Source organism: Notolepis coatsorum (genome assembly GCF_963971535.1).
Source record: "Notolepis coatsorum genome assembly, chromosome: 19".
In the NCBI taxonomy this organism is placed as follows: Eukaryota; Metazoa; Chordata; class Actinopteri; order Aulopiformes; family Paralepididae; genus Notolepis; species Notolepis coatsorum.
In genome coordinates this window covers 38,341,266-38,363,029 of record NC_140183.1, presented here as the reverse complement: position 1 = coordinate 38,363,029, position 21,764 = coordinate 38,341,266, and the positions used below count along the sequence as shown (strand labels likewise).

Below are 21,764 nucleotides of genomic sequence, written 5' to 3'. Positions count from 1 at the left end.
CCGCCTCGGCGTGGTACATGACCGCGACGGGCCCACTCTGTTGTCCTGGGTGACGCTTGTTGATGTCGTGCAGGACCTCCAGGTGGGTGCCACCGCACCTGCTGCACTTTTTCTTCAGGTGGCACTCAGCTGCTAGGTGGCTGCGCGCGCAGCGGAAGCAGCGGCGGTGGTCCTTGACCCACTGGCTCACATCATCCGTGGTCAGCTTCTTGAAATCCTCGCACTGGTGGAGCCGATGTTCTCCCCCACAGTACTGGCACTCAATCTTCCACTGGTCCTCTTTCGTCGAGGGGGTGTTGTGGTTGGAGTGCTGCGGTACTGACTCTGATTGGTGCATGACAGTCACCGATCTTCTTCCATCATTTAGTCTCCTGGTTCCTTCTCTGGAGCCAGGGGTGCTCCGTCCGAATGTATCTAGCCGTAAGCTGCTGACTTCTCTCGCTAGGAAGTCGGCTATATCGAGGAGGTTCGGTTCGGGGCCATTAGGGTCTCGGTGGTCTCTCTGCCGCCTAAAGCGCTCCTGTCGGGCGGGCGGTAGCTTCTCCAAGATCCTCTCTACATTTGAGTTGGCGTATAGTTCATGCCTACCCTTTTCCCTCTGCGCTCCCAGCATCCCTACCAGGGACTGCACTCTGATGGACAGGTCGTCCAGTGCTCGATTGTCTGTGGCTGGGGGTAGGCGGTCAATATGCCTTATCTCTTCTATCACGTAATCCCATATACGTCCATATCTCTGGTCCAGCGCTGCAAGGGCCGCTGTGTATGGTGTCGAAGAGGAGGCGTAGGCCAGCGCTATATTGTGCGCTCGCGGTACTTTCAGGTGCTTCAGTAATATTGCATACTTGTGGCGTTCATCAGCGACATCCACAATCATTGTCTCTAGGCACATCCGGAGCTCCGTGTACTGTGCTCGATTCTCATAGACGAAGTCTGGGATTGACGGCGTGGCGATGTATGACGCCGTGGGTGACTGATACATCAGCGAGCGTTGGGGGAGAGGCCTCCTAGGCGAGTCTCCTCTGGCGTGTCGTCTTGGGCTGGTACTTGGTGGGTACCGAAGGTCGGGTACCCAGGTGCTGTTCCTCGGGGCTGGCGGTGCGTCAAACTCACCCGTGAGTTGAGTCGGGGGTTTGTAGCGCAGGGCCTCGGGGCTGACTTCTGGGCTGTACTGGACCTCCTGGTCCTGAGTACGTGGCTGCGGGTCGGGGCTGTACTGGGCCTCCTGGGCCAGAGCACGTTGCTGCTGGTCGGCTTGACACCCCTCCTCTTCCTCCTCCTCTTCCTCTGCTAGGACCTGGAGTCGTCTGTTCAGTCTCTCGGCGTGGTCCGGTTCCGTTACCCGGTTGCTAGGTCTCGTATGGACCGGCTGGGGAGGGGGTTCGGAGACGTGGACAGGATCCTCCTGTAGGCGGGGTTCCGGGTCGCTTCGTCGGGTAGGGGAATGTGTCCTAGACCCATGTCTGGACGACCTCTGAGAGCTCCGTGCGGAGTGAGGGGGTGTCGCCATGGCAACCAGTTTGTCCATCAGCTCCGCCTGCAGCCGGTCGCGCTCTTCCTCGCGCCGGGCATGGGCTGCGTCGCGCGCTGCTTCGCGCTGGGCATTGGCGGCGTCGCGCTGCGCATTAGCGCTGGCCTGGGCAGCGTCGCGCTGTGCGTTGGCGACGTCGCGCTGGGCATTGGCGCTGACATGGGCGGCGTGGAGCTGTGCATTCGCGGCGTCGGCGCGGCTTCTCTCGACGTCGCGCTGGGCATTGGCGCTGGCATGGGCGGCGTCGGCGCGGCTTCTCTCGATGTTCTCTTCTGTCTGGAGGCGTCTGGTCTCCAGTCTTATTCGGTCGTCTTCGCTCCTTTGTTGCGCCTGGAAGCGCTCTCGCTCGCCTGCATAATGTTCGCGCTCGCACGTCTGTTGCGCTTGAAGTCGATCGCGTTCGGTGGAGGCTGCCAGGGTGGCGATGAGTGCTTGCGCCAGCATCTTGTCCGCCTCGCTGGGGGAAGACGCCGTTCGGGGCGATCGGCTCCCGGCAGTACTGGTTGGAGATCCATTCTCCGGTTGCGTACCGAGGAGATCCGTCTCCTGGGTGCGCGTCTCTCTAGGGTTGTCTTCCTCCCGGGGGTGATCGGGGGCTATTTCTTCTGTATTGTCTGGGGGTAAAGTCGTGTCAGTTCCCTCCTGGTCCCCACCGTGAGCTTGGTCAGTTACATTAGCACCCACTAGGGCCTCTGTGGTCGGGGTAACCTGGTTGTTAAGGTCAGACATAATTTTACTTTCTACTTTTTCCGCATTTAACTTCCCTTTAAAGCTAGGTATTGGACTGACAGAGTATGCCTCTAGGTAGGGAGGTGGCTGTCGTCTGCGCTGCGGGCGATCTAGCTTAGGAGAACCGTTTGTGGAGTGTTCGTCATCGGCCAATTCCATATTAATATTATATTAATATTACGCTAATTATTATCTCGGCTATCGAAGGACCAATTGTAACTGAGGGGTACAATTCCCTGACTGTATTAATCAAGTACTGATATCATTGAATCACTACCGACTTGTACATTGCTGGCTAACACCGTACAAAGGTATTCTAGATGACGACACTTCACAATAACACTGTTTTCCACACAGAATACTAGTTTACAATATTTATTACACAAAGGGGAATATTAGATTACATTACTTTGTCACTTTAGATGCGCTTATAAGGCAAATAGAATGTGCAGGTAAATCAATAGTGCATATTAAGTAATTATCTAGGGATCTTCTGGGAAAGGGTGTACTACCGGTTGTAAGCCAGCAGAGGGGGCCAAAGCTCTATGCAAGTCAATGGTTCACGGGGGCAATATCACCCCTGGAGCAGTGGGGATAGGCAACCTGGTCCCAGGATGTGCGCCGTGTAGGTGAGAGCCGTCAAGTCTCTGCTCCGGCAGAGACGGGCTTGGGCGATGGTCCTCACGGTAGATGTGTAGTTCCCACAGCAGCAGCGGGGCAGACGGTTCTGCTCCAGCCGCCACAGTCAAAGCACTGAAGAATAATCCTTGCCCGGAGAGTGGCACCGCTGGCGGGGTGTAAGTCCTCCGTGGTGCTGCTGCTCCGGTGTAGATATCCTCTCCGGTGCGGTAGTGCACGGCTGAACTTGACGTTACTGTACTATTAGCACGCGGCAATAAGTGCTCTATTATAGACACACAATTGCCCACTTCACGTGGTCTTTGACTCGTAATGAAGGTTTACTAATATATAGAGAACGATACGACAAACAGACGTATTTAGGATAACACGATTCTATCTTGGGCGATACGAGCCCTGCTATACCTCACGTTACGTAGTGGGTAAGGCTTTACTTGGTAACTGAACCAGACTGAACTGAAGGCGAACTGAAGAGGAACTGCAAGGGGGGTTCTGTATTCTTGCGCCATATTTATATCCACGGTGAACAAATAGTACCTATCTCATTTCTGTCGCCCCTAGGTCTCGTAGCCGTGGGCGAAAAGCGGGCATGTTCAGACATATCTCGTCGGTACCTTTCAAGTCAGCTCGAGTGGGCAAGGCTTTACTCGGTGCCTGGCGCCAGGGGGGTCGCTTCCAATAGAGGAATGAATATTATGGTCTGTCCTGCTAGACTAAAGGGATATTCCGTGCATATTGTACAAGGAATATACAGGGGATATCAAACGATATACAAATACTATACATGGGATCTCAGGCAACAAATATATATATTCGGTTTAGTCTGACCCTTTGTAACAACTATTATTCTGTGTCATGTTTCCAAATAAGTTTGTTCACAATCACAACGGGAAATGCTGTATACGTTAAATGGGCCTATCTCAAACCCTGCCCTCTTTTCTTGATCCTCCAATCACAGCTGACGCTTACCTCGGACTTCCTCGTGTTTGTCCGAGGTAAGCGACAGCTGTGATTGGAGGATCAAGAAAAGGGGCAGGGTTTGAGATAGGTCTATTAGCTGGTTACACCTCCGTGATCAATCGCGCTCTCAGTGAAGTTAGTTCGCTCGGCTTAGACCATTATTTCACATCCCATGGGGGTGTTTCATTACCATATATGGATAATCATGCACAAGCATAGACGGTAGAACAAATGGTATTTATCAACACGGAGTGTGCATAGGACCCGTGTACGCACGGTTGATCAATCCCGATTTTTCTGTGCGTAGAGACATTCTAAATTCTGTGCGTTGAGTGCCGACGACGTGAAATGTCGTTTGATTTTTTTATTAGCGATCTGAATTCATATTTCATCAACCGAGTCTCCTGTTGGTACAGCAGACCCTCTAGGAGCTCAGATGGGAAAATACCGCCCCTTATCGTCTATCCCTGTGTAACTGCAGGTCATTCGATTATACTGGGAGATCCCTGTGGGGGGAGCCTACTGGCTCCACTGTGCTGGCAAGCCGTCTGATGAACATGGAAGTGATCGCGAGTTGGAAAACGGCGTGGAATATATATTTACAGCAGCCAATAATCAATCAATAAACGCGATCGATATTTGGAATGGCGATCAGGAATTGGAATAATCTTTTTGGAGAATGTGCCGTGTGTGTGTGTGTGTGTGTGTGATGTTGAGGAAATGAGAGAATAGATTTTTCAGCCTGCTTCTATAGCGTGCATAAGTACACATATACTATCGATAATCTAGCGTTTATTTGAAAACTATTCATAAATAGGCCGACAAATGACAACGTGTCTAGTGTATTCGAGAATATTCCCTGTTTGTTGTCTTCCGGCGTGACACTTGCAACTAAACCGATTCCCACTTTTCGACGCTGGCTATCTTCATCCCAGTTTGACCCCCAGCGTGCGCCAGTTCTTCTGGTGACGTGTCTTCAAGACTCTGCCTATTAGGTGTGAGAAAGCCCCACTAGAATTCAAACTCCCTCTTTATTCCATAATTAACCCATTCAAATAACTGCACCTCCTCTCTGTGCAATTATTATTTAATCCATTGTATGATTAAACTCTATTTAATTAACCTGTATATATATATTATTATTATAATAGATCCACTCTCTGTGCTGCAGTAGATTCTCTAACTTGACTCACTCCCCCACTCCGCCACTAGATGGTAGTACAGACTTATATCTAAAAATTCCCCTATGGGTAATGAAAACTCCCCCGCACTACCCCCCCTCCGCCACTAGGTGGCGACCTACTCCTCCTCTATGGTGTTTTAGTTGACGTGTCACTTCCTGGTTCTTATCTGTTGTTATCTCCTCGTGGTGCTCACGGCCATTTTGTCTCGGTGCAAATGGCTACTCTCTCAAACAAACGGCCGCTGCCCTTCCTTCCAAGGCCTAAAAACACAGCTGTTTTTCCTCTCTTTCCTATCCATTATCAGGGGACGCTTTCTCAGACTAATACTCTTGCCTGATCGGACATAATACACACTGGTACAATCTCCTTTCGACTTTCCTTCTGTTATGAAAACAGTCCCGCCATTAACAATTTTTCGATCTGGTTCAAGCGTTCCCCCCCCCTTTCCTCATCTCGCATTTACCCTCCTTAAACCAAAACTGTGCAGCCTGCCTCGTTTGCTTTCATTCTCTGTAGATAACACCCTCGATTTTCCCCATGGCTCTCTGCTCATATTATTACAGCTGGCTTCTCTGTCGCTACTTATTTACGGGATGCACTATTTTTTCGTTTTTATTTGGCTTAAAAGATCAAAACAACCGTGTGTGCACAGTGAACTCACATTTTTGATCGGAGCGCTGTTTCTCCTACAGCGCTGGTTCGCCTCCTGACCACTCGACTCGCCGCTCTCTCCCAGGGCTGGCCGGCCTTGCTCGATCATGATTCTCCCACACACGATGACTGTTGTCCACTGTCGTCCCATTATTGAAAAAGTCTTTTTCCGTTGTTCTTATCTCTCTGCAACCAACTGTTCCCGTTGTTTTTATCTCTTGCAAATCCGGCTGTCATCGGCAACCAACTGTTAGATCCTGATCAATCTGGCCAGTACCACGTCTTCGTCTGTTTGGCTCTCCATCCAATTCCTCTGCGTTGTGTCATTTTAATGGTCCTGACGTCTCAGATACTGGCTGATAAGATCCTTATCTCTCCCCGTTAGTACAATCCGCAAACCATAATAATTCTCCACCTCCGTAAGAAACCGACACTTCGACAACGTGAAATACCTTACAAGGAAAAGCGTGGTTTATTTGATAAACAGAAACCTCAGCTCAGATGTTAACAGATGTTATTGTCCTTGAAAAGTCTATTCTAATGATCTTTCGGTGTGTTCGTCTATCGTCCTTTTGTTATTCAGTCCAATAGTGTTCAGGCCTGGTTGTCAGCCTAACCCTCCTCGCGTTAGCCGAAGCTAATGATGATGTGGCATTCCTCCTCCCCCCCCCCCCCCCCCCTCTCGATGAGAGGAGAGAGTGTCTTCTGTGTGATCTCAGTCCTACTCGCTCTTGGTCTGCCTTACACCCGGAAACACAGTTCGACTTATAGATCTTCGTCGTAACAACGACGGCCCCGCCTTCTGGTTGTCATGTGCCGCGCTGTCATGACAACCGCGTTTAACCTTTACACACATTTCACGTTTCATTATATGAACCTCTCTCCCTCCTGCTCTGGGCCTACACTCTCTCTTATCAATTTGTTCTTACAAGGAATTCAAAACAAAACACCCTCGCTGGCAGTGTATTCAATCCACTGGTCACCGTTCTATCACCGTCTTCCATGCACATTTCGATATCACCGTTTTAGCTGTGGTCATCTCCCCCAATCTATACATCACATACATTGAAAAAGCACCCCAAATCCTTCACCGTATATTCCGATAACGCTATATAAACCATGCTGCATTCATTCGGAGATAAAGACCTATTATTCCAAATGCTATTTATAGGGTTTTGACCACAATTACACTACTGTTGCTATTTTACAATGAACTATAATGAATTACGGTTCATACAGAACACGCCAGTGTTGAAACTAATGCACAGAAGCTTATTTCCTTGTTGTAATAATATATTCTACCAACGGGCGCCAGCTACGCATGCTCTGGGCTGTGCGTAGACATACGTACAAAGTCAAGTTCACGTTCAAATTGATAAATCCCACACTTTGCTTAGAAATGGTCGTACGCACGGGTTAAGCACTATCTGTGCGTATGCAACATTGATGAATGAGGGCCCTGGTTCCAACACTGATCTTACCCAGAGAAACCTGGGCCCTCATTTATCAACAATGCGTAGAAAGTGTTCTATTTCCGTTCCTACGCACAGAATTTAGAATGTGTGTACGCACAGAAGAATCGTGATTTATCAAACGTGCGTACACAGGTTCTACGCACACTCCGTGTTGATAAATATCATTTGTTCTACGCTCCGCGCTCGTGCATGATTTTAAGTATTTGCATATAGAACCGCCCGTAATTAACCATATACGGTAATGTACCCCCATGAAATGTGGAAAAGTGGACTACACCGAGCGAACACGTGGGAGAAATACGCAACAGGCTGACAGACGTGTACACGCTACGGTGATGTCGGATACGATATCTATTAACTTAAAGACCATTGCTGCCTGGGCAGCGCAAACACTAATAAAGACCATTAACCACTGTTTGCCGTTGGTGTCATTAATAATAACCATGCTGGAATATGAATGCCCTTTTTCGTTTCGTTCTTTTAAAGTTCGATTACCCAGGGATTAAAGTTCTCCGTCAATCGCGACGGATTTTCCGTAAATGTTCTACCTGCATGGTTTAATATGATTTGTAGAGGCATACAATCTATTTTGATGTCGGTATTAGGTATAGACTATATAAATTATATATGCATAGCCTACATTATGCAACAGTAATTTGCGCATAACGCAGCATGGCACAGACATGTCACACGGAGCCCCGCGAAGCAAGCATACAGTAAACTAACTTGATCGTTAATATAACTGTTGTCCTTGTATCTTTACGCTTATGAAAACATTTAATAATATTTATAGGCTATATGCCCTCGTTTGGCCATAATAGCCTATTCTCAAATGGCCAAATCTCCTCGCTGACGGACCCATGTATAGCCTATATCAGGGGTCAGCAACCTTTTTGACATGGAGTGCCTGTTTGAAATATAGTTGTAACTAGTGTGCCTCAACAATATTCCATGCATCGTAATTCTTTTTCTCATAATCAGGTCTTTTTAATGATAATTTTTACATTATTACATCATTATTGTTATTATTAACAATATTATTATGATGGTTGTATCAACCCTAAATCTGAGTTGGGGGGGGGGGGGGGGGAATGCAATGCAGACAAACAGCTGCATACAGTGCGACCATTTCACTCACATTTGCCCATTCATTTTTGGACACATCACACACCATCGGTGTGTGTACTGTACGTGTGCTGTCATAGCTCCGCCTACAGGCCTAATGGAGAACACCAGGAGAACACCAGGATGTGAATGGAGGGTGAATGTGAGGTATATCGTGTAAATAAGTTTTGATTGATCGCAAGACTACACTGTAAAAAAAAAAAAAAAAAAAAAAAGTTACCAGAACTTACAAATATTGAGTTCAGTTACTGTGCATTAAGGTTTTCAGTTTTCAATCCATAATAAGTTAACAGAAAAATAAGTACACAACCACATTATTTCAACCTAATAAAACTATGTTTATTGTCATTGTTTTAAGAACACAAGTTGGCTTGGTAATACTCACATTTTGAGTAAAAAAAATGGCTTTTAACATGTGCAATGTTCAATGAAATAGAAAAATAAATAATAAAATTTGTTGATTAATCCCACTGGTCACAATGGTGACCGTAATGATGTTTTTGTTATAAGGCTCTGCAAATGTTACCGAATGATGTAGCAATGTATTTCCAGCTAAATTGAAATAATAAACAAATAAAGGGTCTCAATTAAATATGTGGTAGTAAAAAGAACCTGTGGGAGGATTTCAACAAGATAAATGCGACAACAGTGCAAAATATTTCACTATAATATTTCAAAGCAAAAAAATATATATATACAAATTTTTTTTCGTATTTTTATTTTTTTACTGCTGCCCCCTGTGCCTATGAAAATGCCCCCGCGTGCCTATGCAGGCACGCGTGCCTAGGGTTGCCTACCCCTGGCCTATATCATATTCCTATATGTCTCCAAGGAATCGTGGGGCTCGGGGAAGAAAGGGAACCCCTGCTATAGCCTATCCTTTATAATGTTATATGCTATTTTATTTACAGTAGTCTATTTATGATTTGTTTCCATAGCCGGTCTCAGATATGCTGTGGCTGAGATGGGTCGGGATTAATGAAGCTGATAGGAGACTGCTTCTCGGCTATACGAATTAAAGCCATGATTGAAAATAATGTACTTCCTTCTTGACAATAGCATATACTATAACAATAATGCGAGAGTACAAGAACAATGAATCTCACTGCCATGTAGCCTACACCATGTATAGCCTGCCTATGTGATCAATAAAAACGCAAACTTGAATTCCATCATCATATTTATATGTTGTGTCTGTCCACTATGTTTGTTACTTTGTTATTTTTTCCCCTATGTAAAGCGACCTTGTGTCTCTTGAAAGGCGCTATATAAAATGAAGCTATTATTATTATCATCACGTCTGTGCAGGAGCTCACAAATAGACTGTGTTAAAGGCCTCTACATGCTACAGCAACTGCACCGCAACTGCAACGCAACTGCAACACAACATCAGCACGACTTCAATGCAACATGTTGCAGAGGGTGTTGTAGTGTGTTGTGAGGATGTTGCGTACCTCTCCCCAAAATCTAATCTGAACAACCTTGCGTTGATGTTGCGTAGCAGTGATTGGTTGGTTAGCAAATGGGGGCGGGGCTGTCATAGAATAATATTGGTCCCGCAGGGAGGAATACCATCCTCGAGTTAATGTAATTTATACAAATGGAAGTATTGATTTTGCCGTAACGGATCATTAAAAATATATACCGTTGACTGGAATATGTTAGTTTCTTACACATATGTTGGATTATGTAATTGGTTTGTCATGACAAACCAATAAAAAATCGTGAATTAACCGGTGGTTATCCTATAGCCCTAGTTATGTACATTTCAACAAAGTGGAGCCGCAGGGGACTTCCATAGCATACGCCTTCAAATCATCTTACCTTGACGATTAAAAGCCTCCACAATTTAGTAAACAGTGTTCCCATGGCTGGTGTTGATATTTTACGATGCCAGCTTGTGATAATTTGTTGTAGCCAGCCAGCTAGCGTTGATGCTATTCAATGCTATCATACCCAACTAACGTTAATGCCATTCAGAATTTATTAACATAGCTACAACAACACACAGTAACGTTAATATAATTACATGCATCATTGTTTACAATGAACGGTGGGGCTAATCGAAAGGACTGGACACGGACAAGTTAAACAGTGTCGTGGAATATATTATCATGTCCTTATAGATCTGTGTTGAGATATCATGTTATACAGGTTGACTTTCAGTGTGACCAGCTTGACTGGTTAATGTGTGTATGTCTCTTTAAGAAGACTCCAAGGTACTAATATCTCCCAAGCTATAACCTTTTTGTTGTTGCTTCCAGTGACGGAACCATTTTTGTTTACCTTCGTCATATCCTTGTGTATTAAAATATGTTCCACATAGACAGTTACAATGAGTATTCTATTATAAAGGGCCAGACTATAGGTCACAGGATTGTGTTTCTTCAGAGCCATAACCCAAGGTTATGGGAACAGTTAGACGAAGCTGTTTTGCTCCAGGCCATAGCCATAATATAGTCGTATTATTAATGTCTCTAACCAGCCATTTTGTTTCTTCTACGTCATTTTCATGTATTTAATTGTATGTCTGACCAGAGCTCTGGATCATTCTATGGTCAGACACTACTGTATTAACATGTTGTCTCTGATTGTAAACTGATCTTTCATTTGTGGCCACGGATGAAATAAACTTTCTTATTACTATTAATAATGACTCAGAATCATTAATGTAAACGGCTCATCGTTTGTCCCTTTAATATTTCCCATTACAACAGCAATCAATTCATTTAATATAACAGGTAGTTCGAGCTGCATTTTCGTGCCTACAACCACAGCCACAGGGATATATCCGGCTTTGACGAGCTCTCTCTCCTGCCGATTAAATTCAGCAGCTCTTCCTCGACCTCGAGTGCCTGTCGCTGCCTGCATTTGCACAAAGGCGTCCATCCCTGCTGCTAGCTAACATTAAAACTAACCTAAAGTTAGTTGTTCACCAACGATCTACAGACACCAACAAACACAGAAGTTACACAAGCAGAATACATCACAAATACTTCCGGTCGGGGGATTTCAAAATAAAAAAGCGACGTCTAAAAGCACCGGAAATACGTTTATTTTGTACATTATCTAACGTTAACACGAACCTAAACTAACTTTAGATTAGTTTAGGTTCGTGTTAACGTTAGATAATGTACAAAATAAACGTATTTCCGGTGCTTTTAGACGTCGCTCTTTTATTTTGAAACCCCCCGACCGGAAGTAAAAATGATGCTTCTTTTTCTGCTTGTTATCAATGGGTTGGTTGAGAAGGGAAGTTTCATCTATCTAGGGAACCTAGCTACATCCGGGGTACAATGTTGCATAGCCTGCACGTCGATGTTGCAGAAGCATAAAGGCATAGTGTCTGCAACACTGTTGCGTTGTCGATGTTGTGTTGCAGTTGCTGTAGCATGTAGAGGCCTTTAGTCTCAGTGAAGTTTCAACGGAGGTCATCTATTCTAACCAACAAATTGAAGTAGAAAGCATTTCGTTGTGACCAATCTTATTTGGAAACATGACACAAAATAATAGTATTTCGCTTTTTATTTTAAACAATATTTAATCGCGTTTGGAGGTGGGTGTTCTGCGTCTGCCCCCCGTGCCAAACAAGCAGGCCAACCTCTTGTTCGCGCGTGAGCCCGTTATAATTACACTACTGTCGCTATTTTAAAATTAACTATAATGAATTACGGGTCATACAGAACACGCCAGTGTTGAAACTAATGCACGGAAGCTTATTTCCGCGTTGTAGTCTTCATATTCTACCGCTGGACGCCAGGTACGCATGCTCTGAGCTGTGCGTAGATATACGCACAAAGTCAAGCACACGTTCAAAATGATAAGTCCCACACTTTGCTTAGAAATGATTGTATGTTGGCGGTCAGGTGGTGTAGCGGAGATTGCGTTCGTCACCAACACCGGAGACGCTGGATTCGCCTGTTCGAATCCAGCTCACAGCTCCGGTGTTGTCACCAGCTTGGCTGGCTGTTCACACTAATACAATTGGCTGTATTAGAGGGTGGGAAATCTGGCGGGGTGGGTCCGGGTCGTTGTAAACAGCGACTCCTACAGTTCGGTCGGGGCGCCTGCTCAGCACGGATAGGATCTAAGGGGGGTAGTGTGATCCTTCCACACGTTACACCCTCTCAGTGAGAGTCCGCGCTGCCAGGTGAAAAGAAGCGGTTGATTGGCTAGACGTGTGTCGGAGGAAGCACGTGATAGCCTCCACTCTCCCAGACCGACTGTGGGGGGTAAGTGCGCAGCGACCAGGAAGGGGATTGGGAATTGGCATAACGACTAACATTGGGATGGGAGAAAATCAGAGGAAAGAGGAGGGGGGAAAAGATCAATAAAAAAAAATTATAATAATAAATGATCGTACACACGGGTTACGCACATATCTGTGCGTACGCACCATTGATAAATGAGGACCCTGGTTCCAACACTGATCTTACCCAGAGAAACTCTCAGCTCAGCTACAAGTCACAGCCAAGACACTACTAGTCTTGTTAACCTCCGCCTCTGTTCTCTTGTCTCGGTTCCCAGGTGCTCCCGGGCGCAGCAACATGCCGCCCTCACCCTGCTACAGCAGTGAGGACCTGATTGGCTGCCAGCTGACGCGCTCGGTGCAGTGTGCCCACCAGAAGCCCATCACGGTGCTGCGCGCCGCCGCCGGCAGGGTGGTTACAGGCAGCCAGGACCACACAGTCAGGGTGAGTGGAGGAAGAGACTAGGATGCACCAATGAGAGGTATTTGGTACTGAACCAGGACCGGACTAAAGTAGGGTGTGATACTGAACCAGGACCAGACTAAAGTAGGGTGTGATACTATGCTGGTACTAGGTAGGTTATTGATGCTAAGAGTTTCCCTGATTACTAGAATCAGATCCGAGAGTCACTAAATAACTAACTCATTCTTTCATTAATTAATTAATTAATTTAGTAATTCACTCGCAGTTAGCCACTTTGCCCCTAGTGGCAGCACACACACATGGCCCTTTGTGTAAGACCTGTTCAATCTATGAGAGATGCTTCACATCTATGACACTGTCCTTTTTTTTATTTAGCCTTTATTTAACCAGGTTTGTCCCAATTGAGATCCAGGATCTCTTTTACAAGGGAGACCTGAGACCTGTGTGTATGTCTAGTGACTCCAAACTAATGTTCTAAGTGTGTATTGTTCACAACATAATGAATCAGGAAATATAGCCTGTATTGTTCACAACACAATAAATCAGGATAGATAATATGTATTGTTTAAATCAGCACAGATGGTGGGAAAGTGTCCACACTATCACAAAACTGTCAAGTGTGTCCTCATATTAAGTAAGTAAGTAAAACTTTATTTATATAGCGCGCTTCTCAGCACGAGTACACATAGTGCTTTACAACAGTAATATATTATAACATCATTAAAATACAGTAAGTGGAAACATTTGAAGAAAAGAATAAAACATAAAAATGTGCTAAAACAACAGAATAGACAAAAAAAACAAAAGGACATGAACAGAGAAGCGGCTATAGGTGTTTAACCTCTTAACACTTTCCGTGCCCGAGCTCGGTGCCCCGGAACCTCCTTGAATGCCGCCACCTGTTAGCATTAAAAACGCCTAATCTATGTTTTAAATTATGGCTATGTGTCTAATCTGCCCGTCGCTTATCAATGACTCGTTTGCAGTCAACATTGTCGAAACGGATTGTTTTTTTATCGGTTCATTTTCGTTTTTATAGCATTTTGAAAAGCCCTTGTTTTCAAGGAAAATATAAAGATTCCGCGATAAAAAGACATTTACTGGAATATTCTAGAATACACAAAAACGTTGTAATTTTTCGGCCTATTTATGAATCGTTTTCAAATAAACGCTAGATTATCGATAGTATGTGTACACTGGGCACTGAAAGTGTTAACAGGCACCCAGAAAAGTGGCCATTTGTTTACTTGAACTTGAGGACTGCATACTTTTTTTGCAAAGCTTAGCTTTATACTTATAGCACATGCACTGGTCTCTTTTGAAAGATAACATTCTGAAGTTACTAATGCAAAATCACTTTTATTGCTAATGAAATGGAGTAACAGAGGTCTGAACTTGAGTTGAACTCGAATTTGTGTACTCGCATGTTTCTGTAGTGTTTCAAGTTTCTTTAATAGTTGTCATACAGAAGTACAGAATACTTTTATACAAAATGCTTCTTACTGTTACGCTCCAGAGACTGTGCTAGACAAGATACGTACGAAATAACATAGTATAGCATGTAAATTAGAAGTAAAAAATGAGGTCACAGTGTTCAGTATAGACATATGTACAATGTTCGATGCAGAATAGACGTAACTGAGTTACCATATAATATACAATATACTATGCTGTGTACTAATATACAATACTATATAGTGCAAAGCAGAAATGGGATGAGGTACAATTTAGGTACAATTTACAGTAAGGTGTACGAGTTGTAGTGCAAATCCTTTATCAATAAATATAAAGTGTGTTTAGGTGATCTAAAGTGTGGAGAGTGGGTGCTGCAGTGTGTTGTTTGTTTAAAGTGAGTGTGTGCGTGTGGATGTGTGTGCTGTGTGCATTTGATGGTTGTTGTATAGTGTTTATTGTTCGTTGAGCAGCCTGATGGCCTGGGGATAGAAGCTTCTTCTGAGTCTTTCTGTGCTCGCCTTGAGACTCCGGTATCGCTTGCCTGACCGCAGCAGTTCAAAGAGGCAGTTGTTTGGGTGGCTGGAGTCCTTGATGATTCTCTTAGCCTTACCCCTGCACCGCTTGTTGTAAATGTTCTGGAGGGTGGGGAGCCCCCCTCCAATTGTGCGTTCGGCTGAACGTGTCACTCTTTGTAGTCTGCTTCGGTCTTGTGCAGTGCTATTCCCAAACCAGGAGGTGATGTTGCCAGTCAAGATGCTCTCTATTGTACATGAGTAGAAGTTCTTAAGGATCTTCTGACTGACTTGGAACTTCCTTAGGCGCCTGAGGAAGTAGAGGCGTTGTCGTGCCTTCTTCACAACACTGTCAATGTGTGTGGTCCATGTCAAGTCCTCGGATATGTGGGCTCCGAGGTACTTAAAGCTGTTCACTCTCTCAACCGGTGCCCCGTCGATGCTGAGGGGGCTGTAGTCCTTGACCCCCGACCTCCTGAAGTCCACAATCATCTCCTTTGTTTTGCTGACGTTCAGGGAGAGGCTGTTCTCCTGGCACCATCCCGCCAGGACCTTGACCTCTTCCAGGTAGGCCCTCTCGTCGTTTGCAGAGATCAGGCCCACCACTACTGTGTCGTCAGCCAATTTGATGATTGTGTTGTTACTCCGCTGAGCCACACAGTCGTGTGTGTACAGGGAGTAGAGGAGGGGACTCAGAACACAGCCCTGGGGGGCCCCTATGTTGAGGGTGATGGATGAGGAGGTGCAGTTGCCTGCTCTCACCACCTGGGGTCTGCCCGTCAGGAAGTCCAAGACCCACTGGCAGAGGTCATAGTTCAAGCCCAGGTCCCTGAGCTTGGCTATGAGTTTGGAGGCGACTATGGTATTGAATGCCAAGCTGTAGTCGATTAATAGCATTCTCACATAGTTCCCCTTCCTCTTGTCCAGGTGTGATGCTGCTGTGTGCAGCACATGGGCTATGGCGTCCTCCGTGGACCTGTTGGGGCGGTATGCAAATTGCAGGGGGTCCAGGTTGATGGGGAGGGAGGAGCAGATGTAGCCCTTCACTAGCGTCTCAAAGCACTTCATGGCTATGGAGGTGAGAGCTACAGGGCGGTAGTCGTTGAGGCAAGCAGGCTTGGATTTTTTAGGTAGTGGTTGCAAGATACCATATTCCAATATTCCAGCATAGAGGTATAAGCTGAAAAACACTGCGGTTCCATAGCCTGAAGTCTTATGTAGTACAGGTCCACATTTTATGAAAATCCGTTCAGAAATGGGTCTTTGAGAGACGTCCGAGTATAACCGGCGACAAAAAGAAAAAGCTCTCAAATCCATTTCCATTTCCTTCATTCTGAAGTGTGATTCACTTCTGGTTTTCGCTCCTCAACTTTCACCTAGATCCCTTATTCGCACCCCCCCCCCCCCCCCCCCCCCCCCCCACGTGGGGTATCGTTGGAAAGGTACACTCATTGGCTACAACGCTGACCAATAATTTTTCGCCATCAGCGGATGATTGCCAGTTCTCGAGCGTCGGGCGTCCGGGGTGGTCATCTGACGCACAGTGCATAAAAAGATGCTACTCGAGAACCGAGGCACGGATTTGGTCGAGTGAGGTGGCGTTCGTACAGTAATTTATATGTTCGGCGAAAAATGCAGCCCAGAGCCGCTAGACGCTCTCAAAGTGCCATGACTTTGTGCGTTCCGCCCACGGGTACGTCAGCCCGATGGCGGTACCCAATTTTACCTTTTATTTTACCAGGTAGTCACTTGAGATCAAAGATCTCTTTTTCGAGCAAGACCTGGCCAAAATGGCAGCAAAAACAAACACACAAAATACACAAAACACAGACAGAGACACAAAAGGCAAAGTGGGGCAAGGGGATACATTTGAGCTGCAGCAAATTAGATTGAATGGGATTGGGGGAGATGAGATTGGAGGGTAGGGCAAAAAGGTAGAAAGAGGATGGAAGGCGAGGCTCTGCAGGAGGTTGCTGGGGAGAGAAGGTCAGGTTAAATATAAAATATAACAGCACATTATGCAGTGAAGCAGCGACATTCTCCCATCTCATTCTTTAAAATGCCCTTAATTTGAACTTTAAAATCAGATATGGTAGTGAGGGCCTGCAGTTTCAAAGTTTTTTGAAGTCCATTCCAGGCAGAGGGAGCAGAGAACATGAAGGCCCTTTTCCCAAACTCTGTGCGGGTTCTGGGTACTGAGGCATATAAATAGTCCTGGGATCGTAAGCTGTAAAATGGGTTTGATGTGATGGTGAGGTATGAACCGAGGTAAAAAGGGAGCTGACCAATAATTGCTTTATAAATGAAGGTGTACCAATGAAGCAGTCTACGGGCAGTCAAGGACGGCCAGTTAACTTTAGCATACAGAGTGCAATGATGGGTAAGTGATCTATATCCAGAAATAAATCTTAATACACCATGGTAAGCAGTGTCCAACATGTGTAGTGAGGTGGAACAGGCATTCATGTATAAAACATCACCATAATCTAATACTGGTAAAAAAGTGGCAGCAACTAGTTGCTTCTTTGCATTAAAAGAAAAGCACGATTTGTTTCTGAAAAAGAAACCCAACCTCACTTTTAGCCTCTTGACCAGGCTTTCAACGTGTGGTTTAAAAGACAAGCTGTCATCAAGTAAAAAGCCAAGGTATTTAAAAGTCGACACAATCTGAATTGGAATGCCTTGCGATGCGTGTATAGAGGCAAGACAAGGCACTTTTGTTTTGGATTTAGTAAAAATCATAATTTTTGTTTTTTCCGGATTTAAAACAAGCTTTAGTTGCTGAAGTTGGGATTCTATTTCTTTAAACGTATTTTGCAAACTTTCCAGAGCTTTTGTCAAAAGTATTAGCACAACAGTAAATGACAGTGTCATCAGCATAAAAATTAAAGTTTGCATCTGGAACATTTTTGCCTAGATTATTGATATAGATTGTAAATAACTGGTCCTAGAACAGAACCTTGTGGCACCCCCTTGTGGACAGAGAAAACATCAGAATAAAAACCATCAGCCTGAACACATTGAGTCCCGTCAGCAAGATAATTACAGAACCAGCCAACAGCAGAGTCAGACAGTCCTACATTAATTAGCCTATGCTTCATTATATTATGGTCCACAGTATCAAATGCCTTTGAAAAATCAATAAAAAGGGAAGCACAATGTTGTTTCCTATCTAAAGCCCCAATTATGTCGTTTACTACCTTTGTAGCTGCTGTAACGGTACTGTGACATTTCCTAAAACCAGATTGATCACAAGATAAAATAGCATTGTTATATAAGACTTTGTGCGTTCCGCCCACGGGTACGTCGGCCCGATGGCGGTACCCAACCTGTTAAGAGGTTAAAAGCCTGCCTGTAGAGGTAAATTTTTAGCTGCCTTTTAAAAATGGGTTCAGAGGGAGCGATTTTCATGTTTAGGGGAGGGCGTTCCAGAGCCTTGGGGCTGTCACCGTGAATTCTCAGCCCCCTTTTGTTTTGAGCCTGGTCTTGGGCACCACCAGGAGCTCCTGATGGATGACCTGGTCCTGGGCACCACCAGGAGCTCCTGGTCAGATGACTGCAGTGAGCGGCTGGAGGAAAGTGGGTGGATAAGCTCGCTGATGTAGGGGGGGCTTGCTCTGGAGGTGAACACCAGGTTGATCCTGAAATTTACCGGGAGCCAGTGCAGGGAAGCTAGGATGGGGGTGATGTGACATGATTTTTTTTGACCTAGTGAGTAGCCTGGCAGCAGCATTTTGGACCAACTGAAGTTGATTCACGGATGTTTTATTTAGGCAGATGAATAGTGAGTTGCAATAGTCTGGATGAAATAAAAGCATGTACAGACATTTCCAGTTCATTGTGAGATATGATGGACCGGAGTTTAGCAATGTTTCTCATATTGATGACATGCATTCCACATAACACCTTCACCTGTCATCATCATTAACACTGTGTGTGTGTGTGTGTGTGTGTGTGTGTGTGTGTGTGTGTGTGTGTGTGTGTGTGTGTGTGTGTGTGTGTGTGTGTGTGTGTGTGTGTGTGTGTGTGTGTGTGTGTGTGTGTGTGTGTGTGTGTGTGTGTGTGTGTGTGTGTGTGTGTGTGTGTGTGTGTGTGTGTGTGTGTGTGTACCAGGTGTATCGTCTGGAGGACTCGTGCTGTCTCTTCACTCTGCAGGGCCACTCTGGTGGGATCACAGCCATCTACATAGACCAGGTCGGTACTAGTGCCCGTTGTCATTCCAATAGCCAGGGTTCTCCGCAGGGTCTTGTGTTTAATAACATCTCTTTAAAACATTTTAGGCCTTAAAAAGTCTTAAATATGATAAGTTGATGGGTCTTAAACATGTATTTGATTACATTGTTTCCCATACATAGGTTACAATCATCATTTCATAATGCACACAGACCCTTGCAGACCTTCAACTTTAGAAGCTATGACATCTACTTATTCAGCCCTGCGTTCGACGTTGCCCTGTGACAACTCCTCTTGCCAGTTATGTTAAACTTTTATTTAACCAGGTAAAATGCTTGAGATCAAGGATCTCTTTAACTCATTGGCCGGCAAACCCGACTTTTCTCAGGGTTTCGTCGCCAACCGTTGAGCGCCATACCCGGGTTTTCTCTGGTTTTGATCCTTTGATCTGTTTCCTTTGATCCTCATTCTAAACACTCACTCTGAGCTGCCTGTGTCTCCCTGGCACAGCTGCCTACGTTGAAATTGCAATGACGATCGAATCCCACCAGGTGGCAGTATCGCCTACCTTTTGAACTGGGGATATCAGTTGTCTTCCAGTACTGAGTTACCTCCGGCTGCTTCCGCTTCGGAGTGGATCAGGACATAGCAATCAGTTGGAGATTTGGTGCCTAAAACCTATTATTTCCCGTGGGATGCCCAATATACACGAGTAATTGCGATCACCATGGGACGACTGGGATTTATTCATTTTGGAGTACCTTCTGACTGAGATAAGGTCTATTTTAGGTAACCTGCTCGTCTTTTTTTAACCTAAAACATGCTTTTGTACCGATCAGTGTCGTATTTTACCGGACCTAAAACATGCTTTTGGTAACGATCGCAGTTTCGGGGTAAGACGACCCCCCCCTTGATGACTTTGTGAAGACACATATGTATATGGTATATACCTTTTGATTTGGAAGTATTTGGGGTTTCAGGCGAGCAACCCGAACAATTTGCACATAATGCATATAACGCGTCATATCTCGCAATCTATGAAAAAAGAGTAGAGATGCGAAAACAGTGTGGCGGTCAATGAGTTAACGAGCAATACCTGACCAAAATGGCAGCAATAAAATAATAAACCAAGTTACAACCAGTGTTAATTTTGTCAACTAAAATTATGACTAAATATGGTCGTCAACGAAGCGTTTTCTCCTGACGAAAATGAGACGTGACGTCACGTTAATGTAGATCATGTGACACTAACGTGACTAAATAATTTATGCAATGTCGTTGACTACAACTGATGACACAAAATGTAGTTTACAAAAACCATGTCGAAATCTCTTAATTTATGTTGACTAAAACAGGATGAGACAAAATTATTATAACTTTTTGAATAATTCACGTTATTATTTCAGTATTTCAGTTTCCGGCTATAGCTAAGCTCTGCACTAAGGTCTCTCTCGACTACAGCTTATTATTACATGGCGTTTTCACATTCGCCGAAATGCTTGCTTGTGATTGGTCAATAGCGCGCGTCAGAGGTCAGTTATCAGACAATAATGACCGCTGTGGGACAATAATGACCGCTGTGCGCAGCTGTTCGCAATCAAGCCCACTGACACACACTGTTTCAGTGCAATTAGACACTGCCGGTGTTCTGCTGCCGGGGAAGCTGCCGGCGATGACAGGGGGCGGAGCGACGAGCGGAGTCGATGTCAAATGAATTTGGTATATTGTTAGTAAGTTAGCCATGTAATAAGCGGGATAATGTATAGCTATACTCGCCGAGGCGGCTCGGTATTTTAAACTCCGTGTCGGTCAATTATTTTGCGACAATGACCTCGTAGCTATACAAACTCATTTTCACAGAGGGCCACATCAGCATTATGGTTGCCCTCAAAGGGCCAAAGACCGTATAAATGTTAATGTAATGTAAAATAAATGTAGCTACTCATTTACATATTGTTAAACATGTTGTTTCTGTATGTATTACTTATTCAAGTTATACATATTGCATATGCATTTGCATAGATGTAAAAATATATTTTAGCTTATTTTAACAAATAATTTTAGTTTATCAGAACCCCATATTACTCCATCAATCAATGATCAAACCATTCAAGTAAATAACAAAGAAGAATATCATCAAATACAAGCTATGACATCCACTATTTTGGGAAATTAGCTTATTTAACATCTTCCCTGGAGTTAGACAAGAAGATGCATACCTTTTTTGTCTCTGTGCGTGCATTTTAGCTTTGGGAATAGATGCTCCGTTAGCATAGCTTAGCTTCATCACTGGAAGTGAGGCAGGACAGTAGCCTTACAGTGCCTTACAGTGTATTGCAAGGTCTGACATTGACCAAACTTGATATGCATGACCTTGGTGGGCTCTAGGTCAACTCCTGAAAAGGGGGTCAATGTCAGACTTTGCAATCAAAAGTTAGGGGGCTAATAACCCTTGCCATAATTTCAGTGCGCCCCTAACTTTTGATTGCAAGGTCTGACATTGACCCCCTTTTCAGGAGTTGACCTAGAGCCCACCAAGGTCATGCATATCAAGTTTGGTCAATGTCAGACCTTATTTTTTTTTTTTTTTTTTTTTTTTTACCAGAGCTCTTGGGGGGCCACATCAAATGACGTGGCGGGCCGCATTTGGCCCACGGGCC

General features: G+C 44.9%; 1 protein-coding gene across 1 annotated transcript in view; it reads left to right on the top strand.

Annotated features, from left to right (window-relative positions):
- The window catches only part of scap (SREBF chaperone), a 211,039-nt gene that overhangs the window by 182,530 nt on the left and 6,745 nt on the right, over positions 1–21,764 (top strand). Inside the window, 2 exon segments of the mRNA XM_084336159.1 lie at positions 12,819–12,985; positions 19,045–19,125. Of these exon segments, the coding sequence (XP_084192285.1) occupies positions 12,819–12,985; positions 19,045–19,125 (248 nt within the window).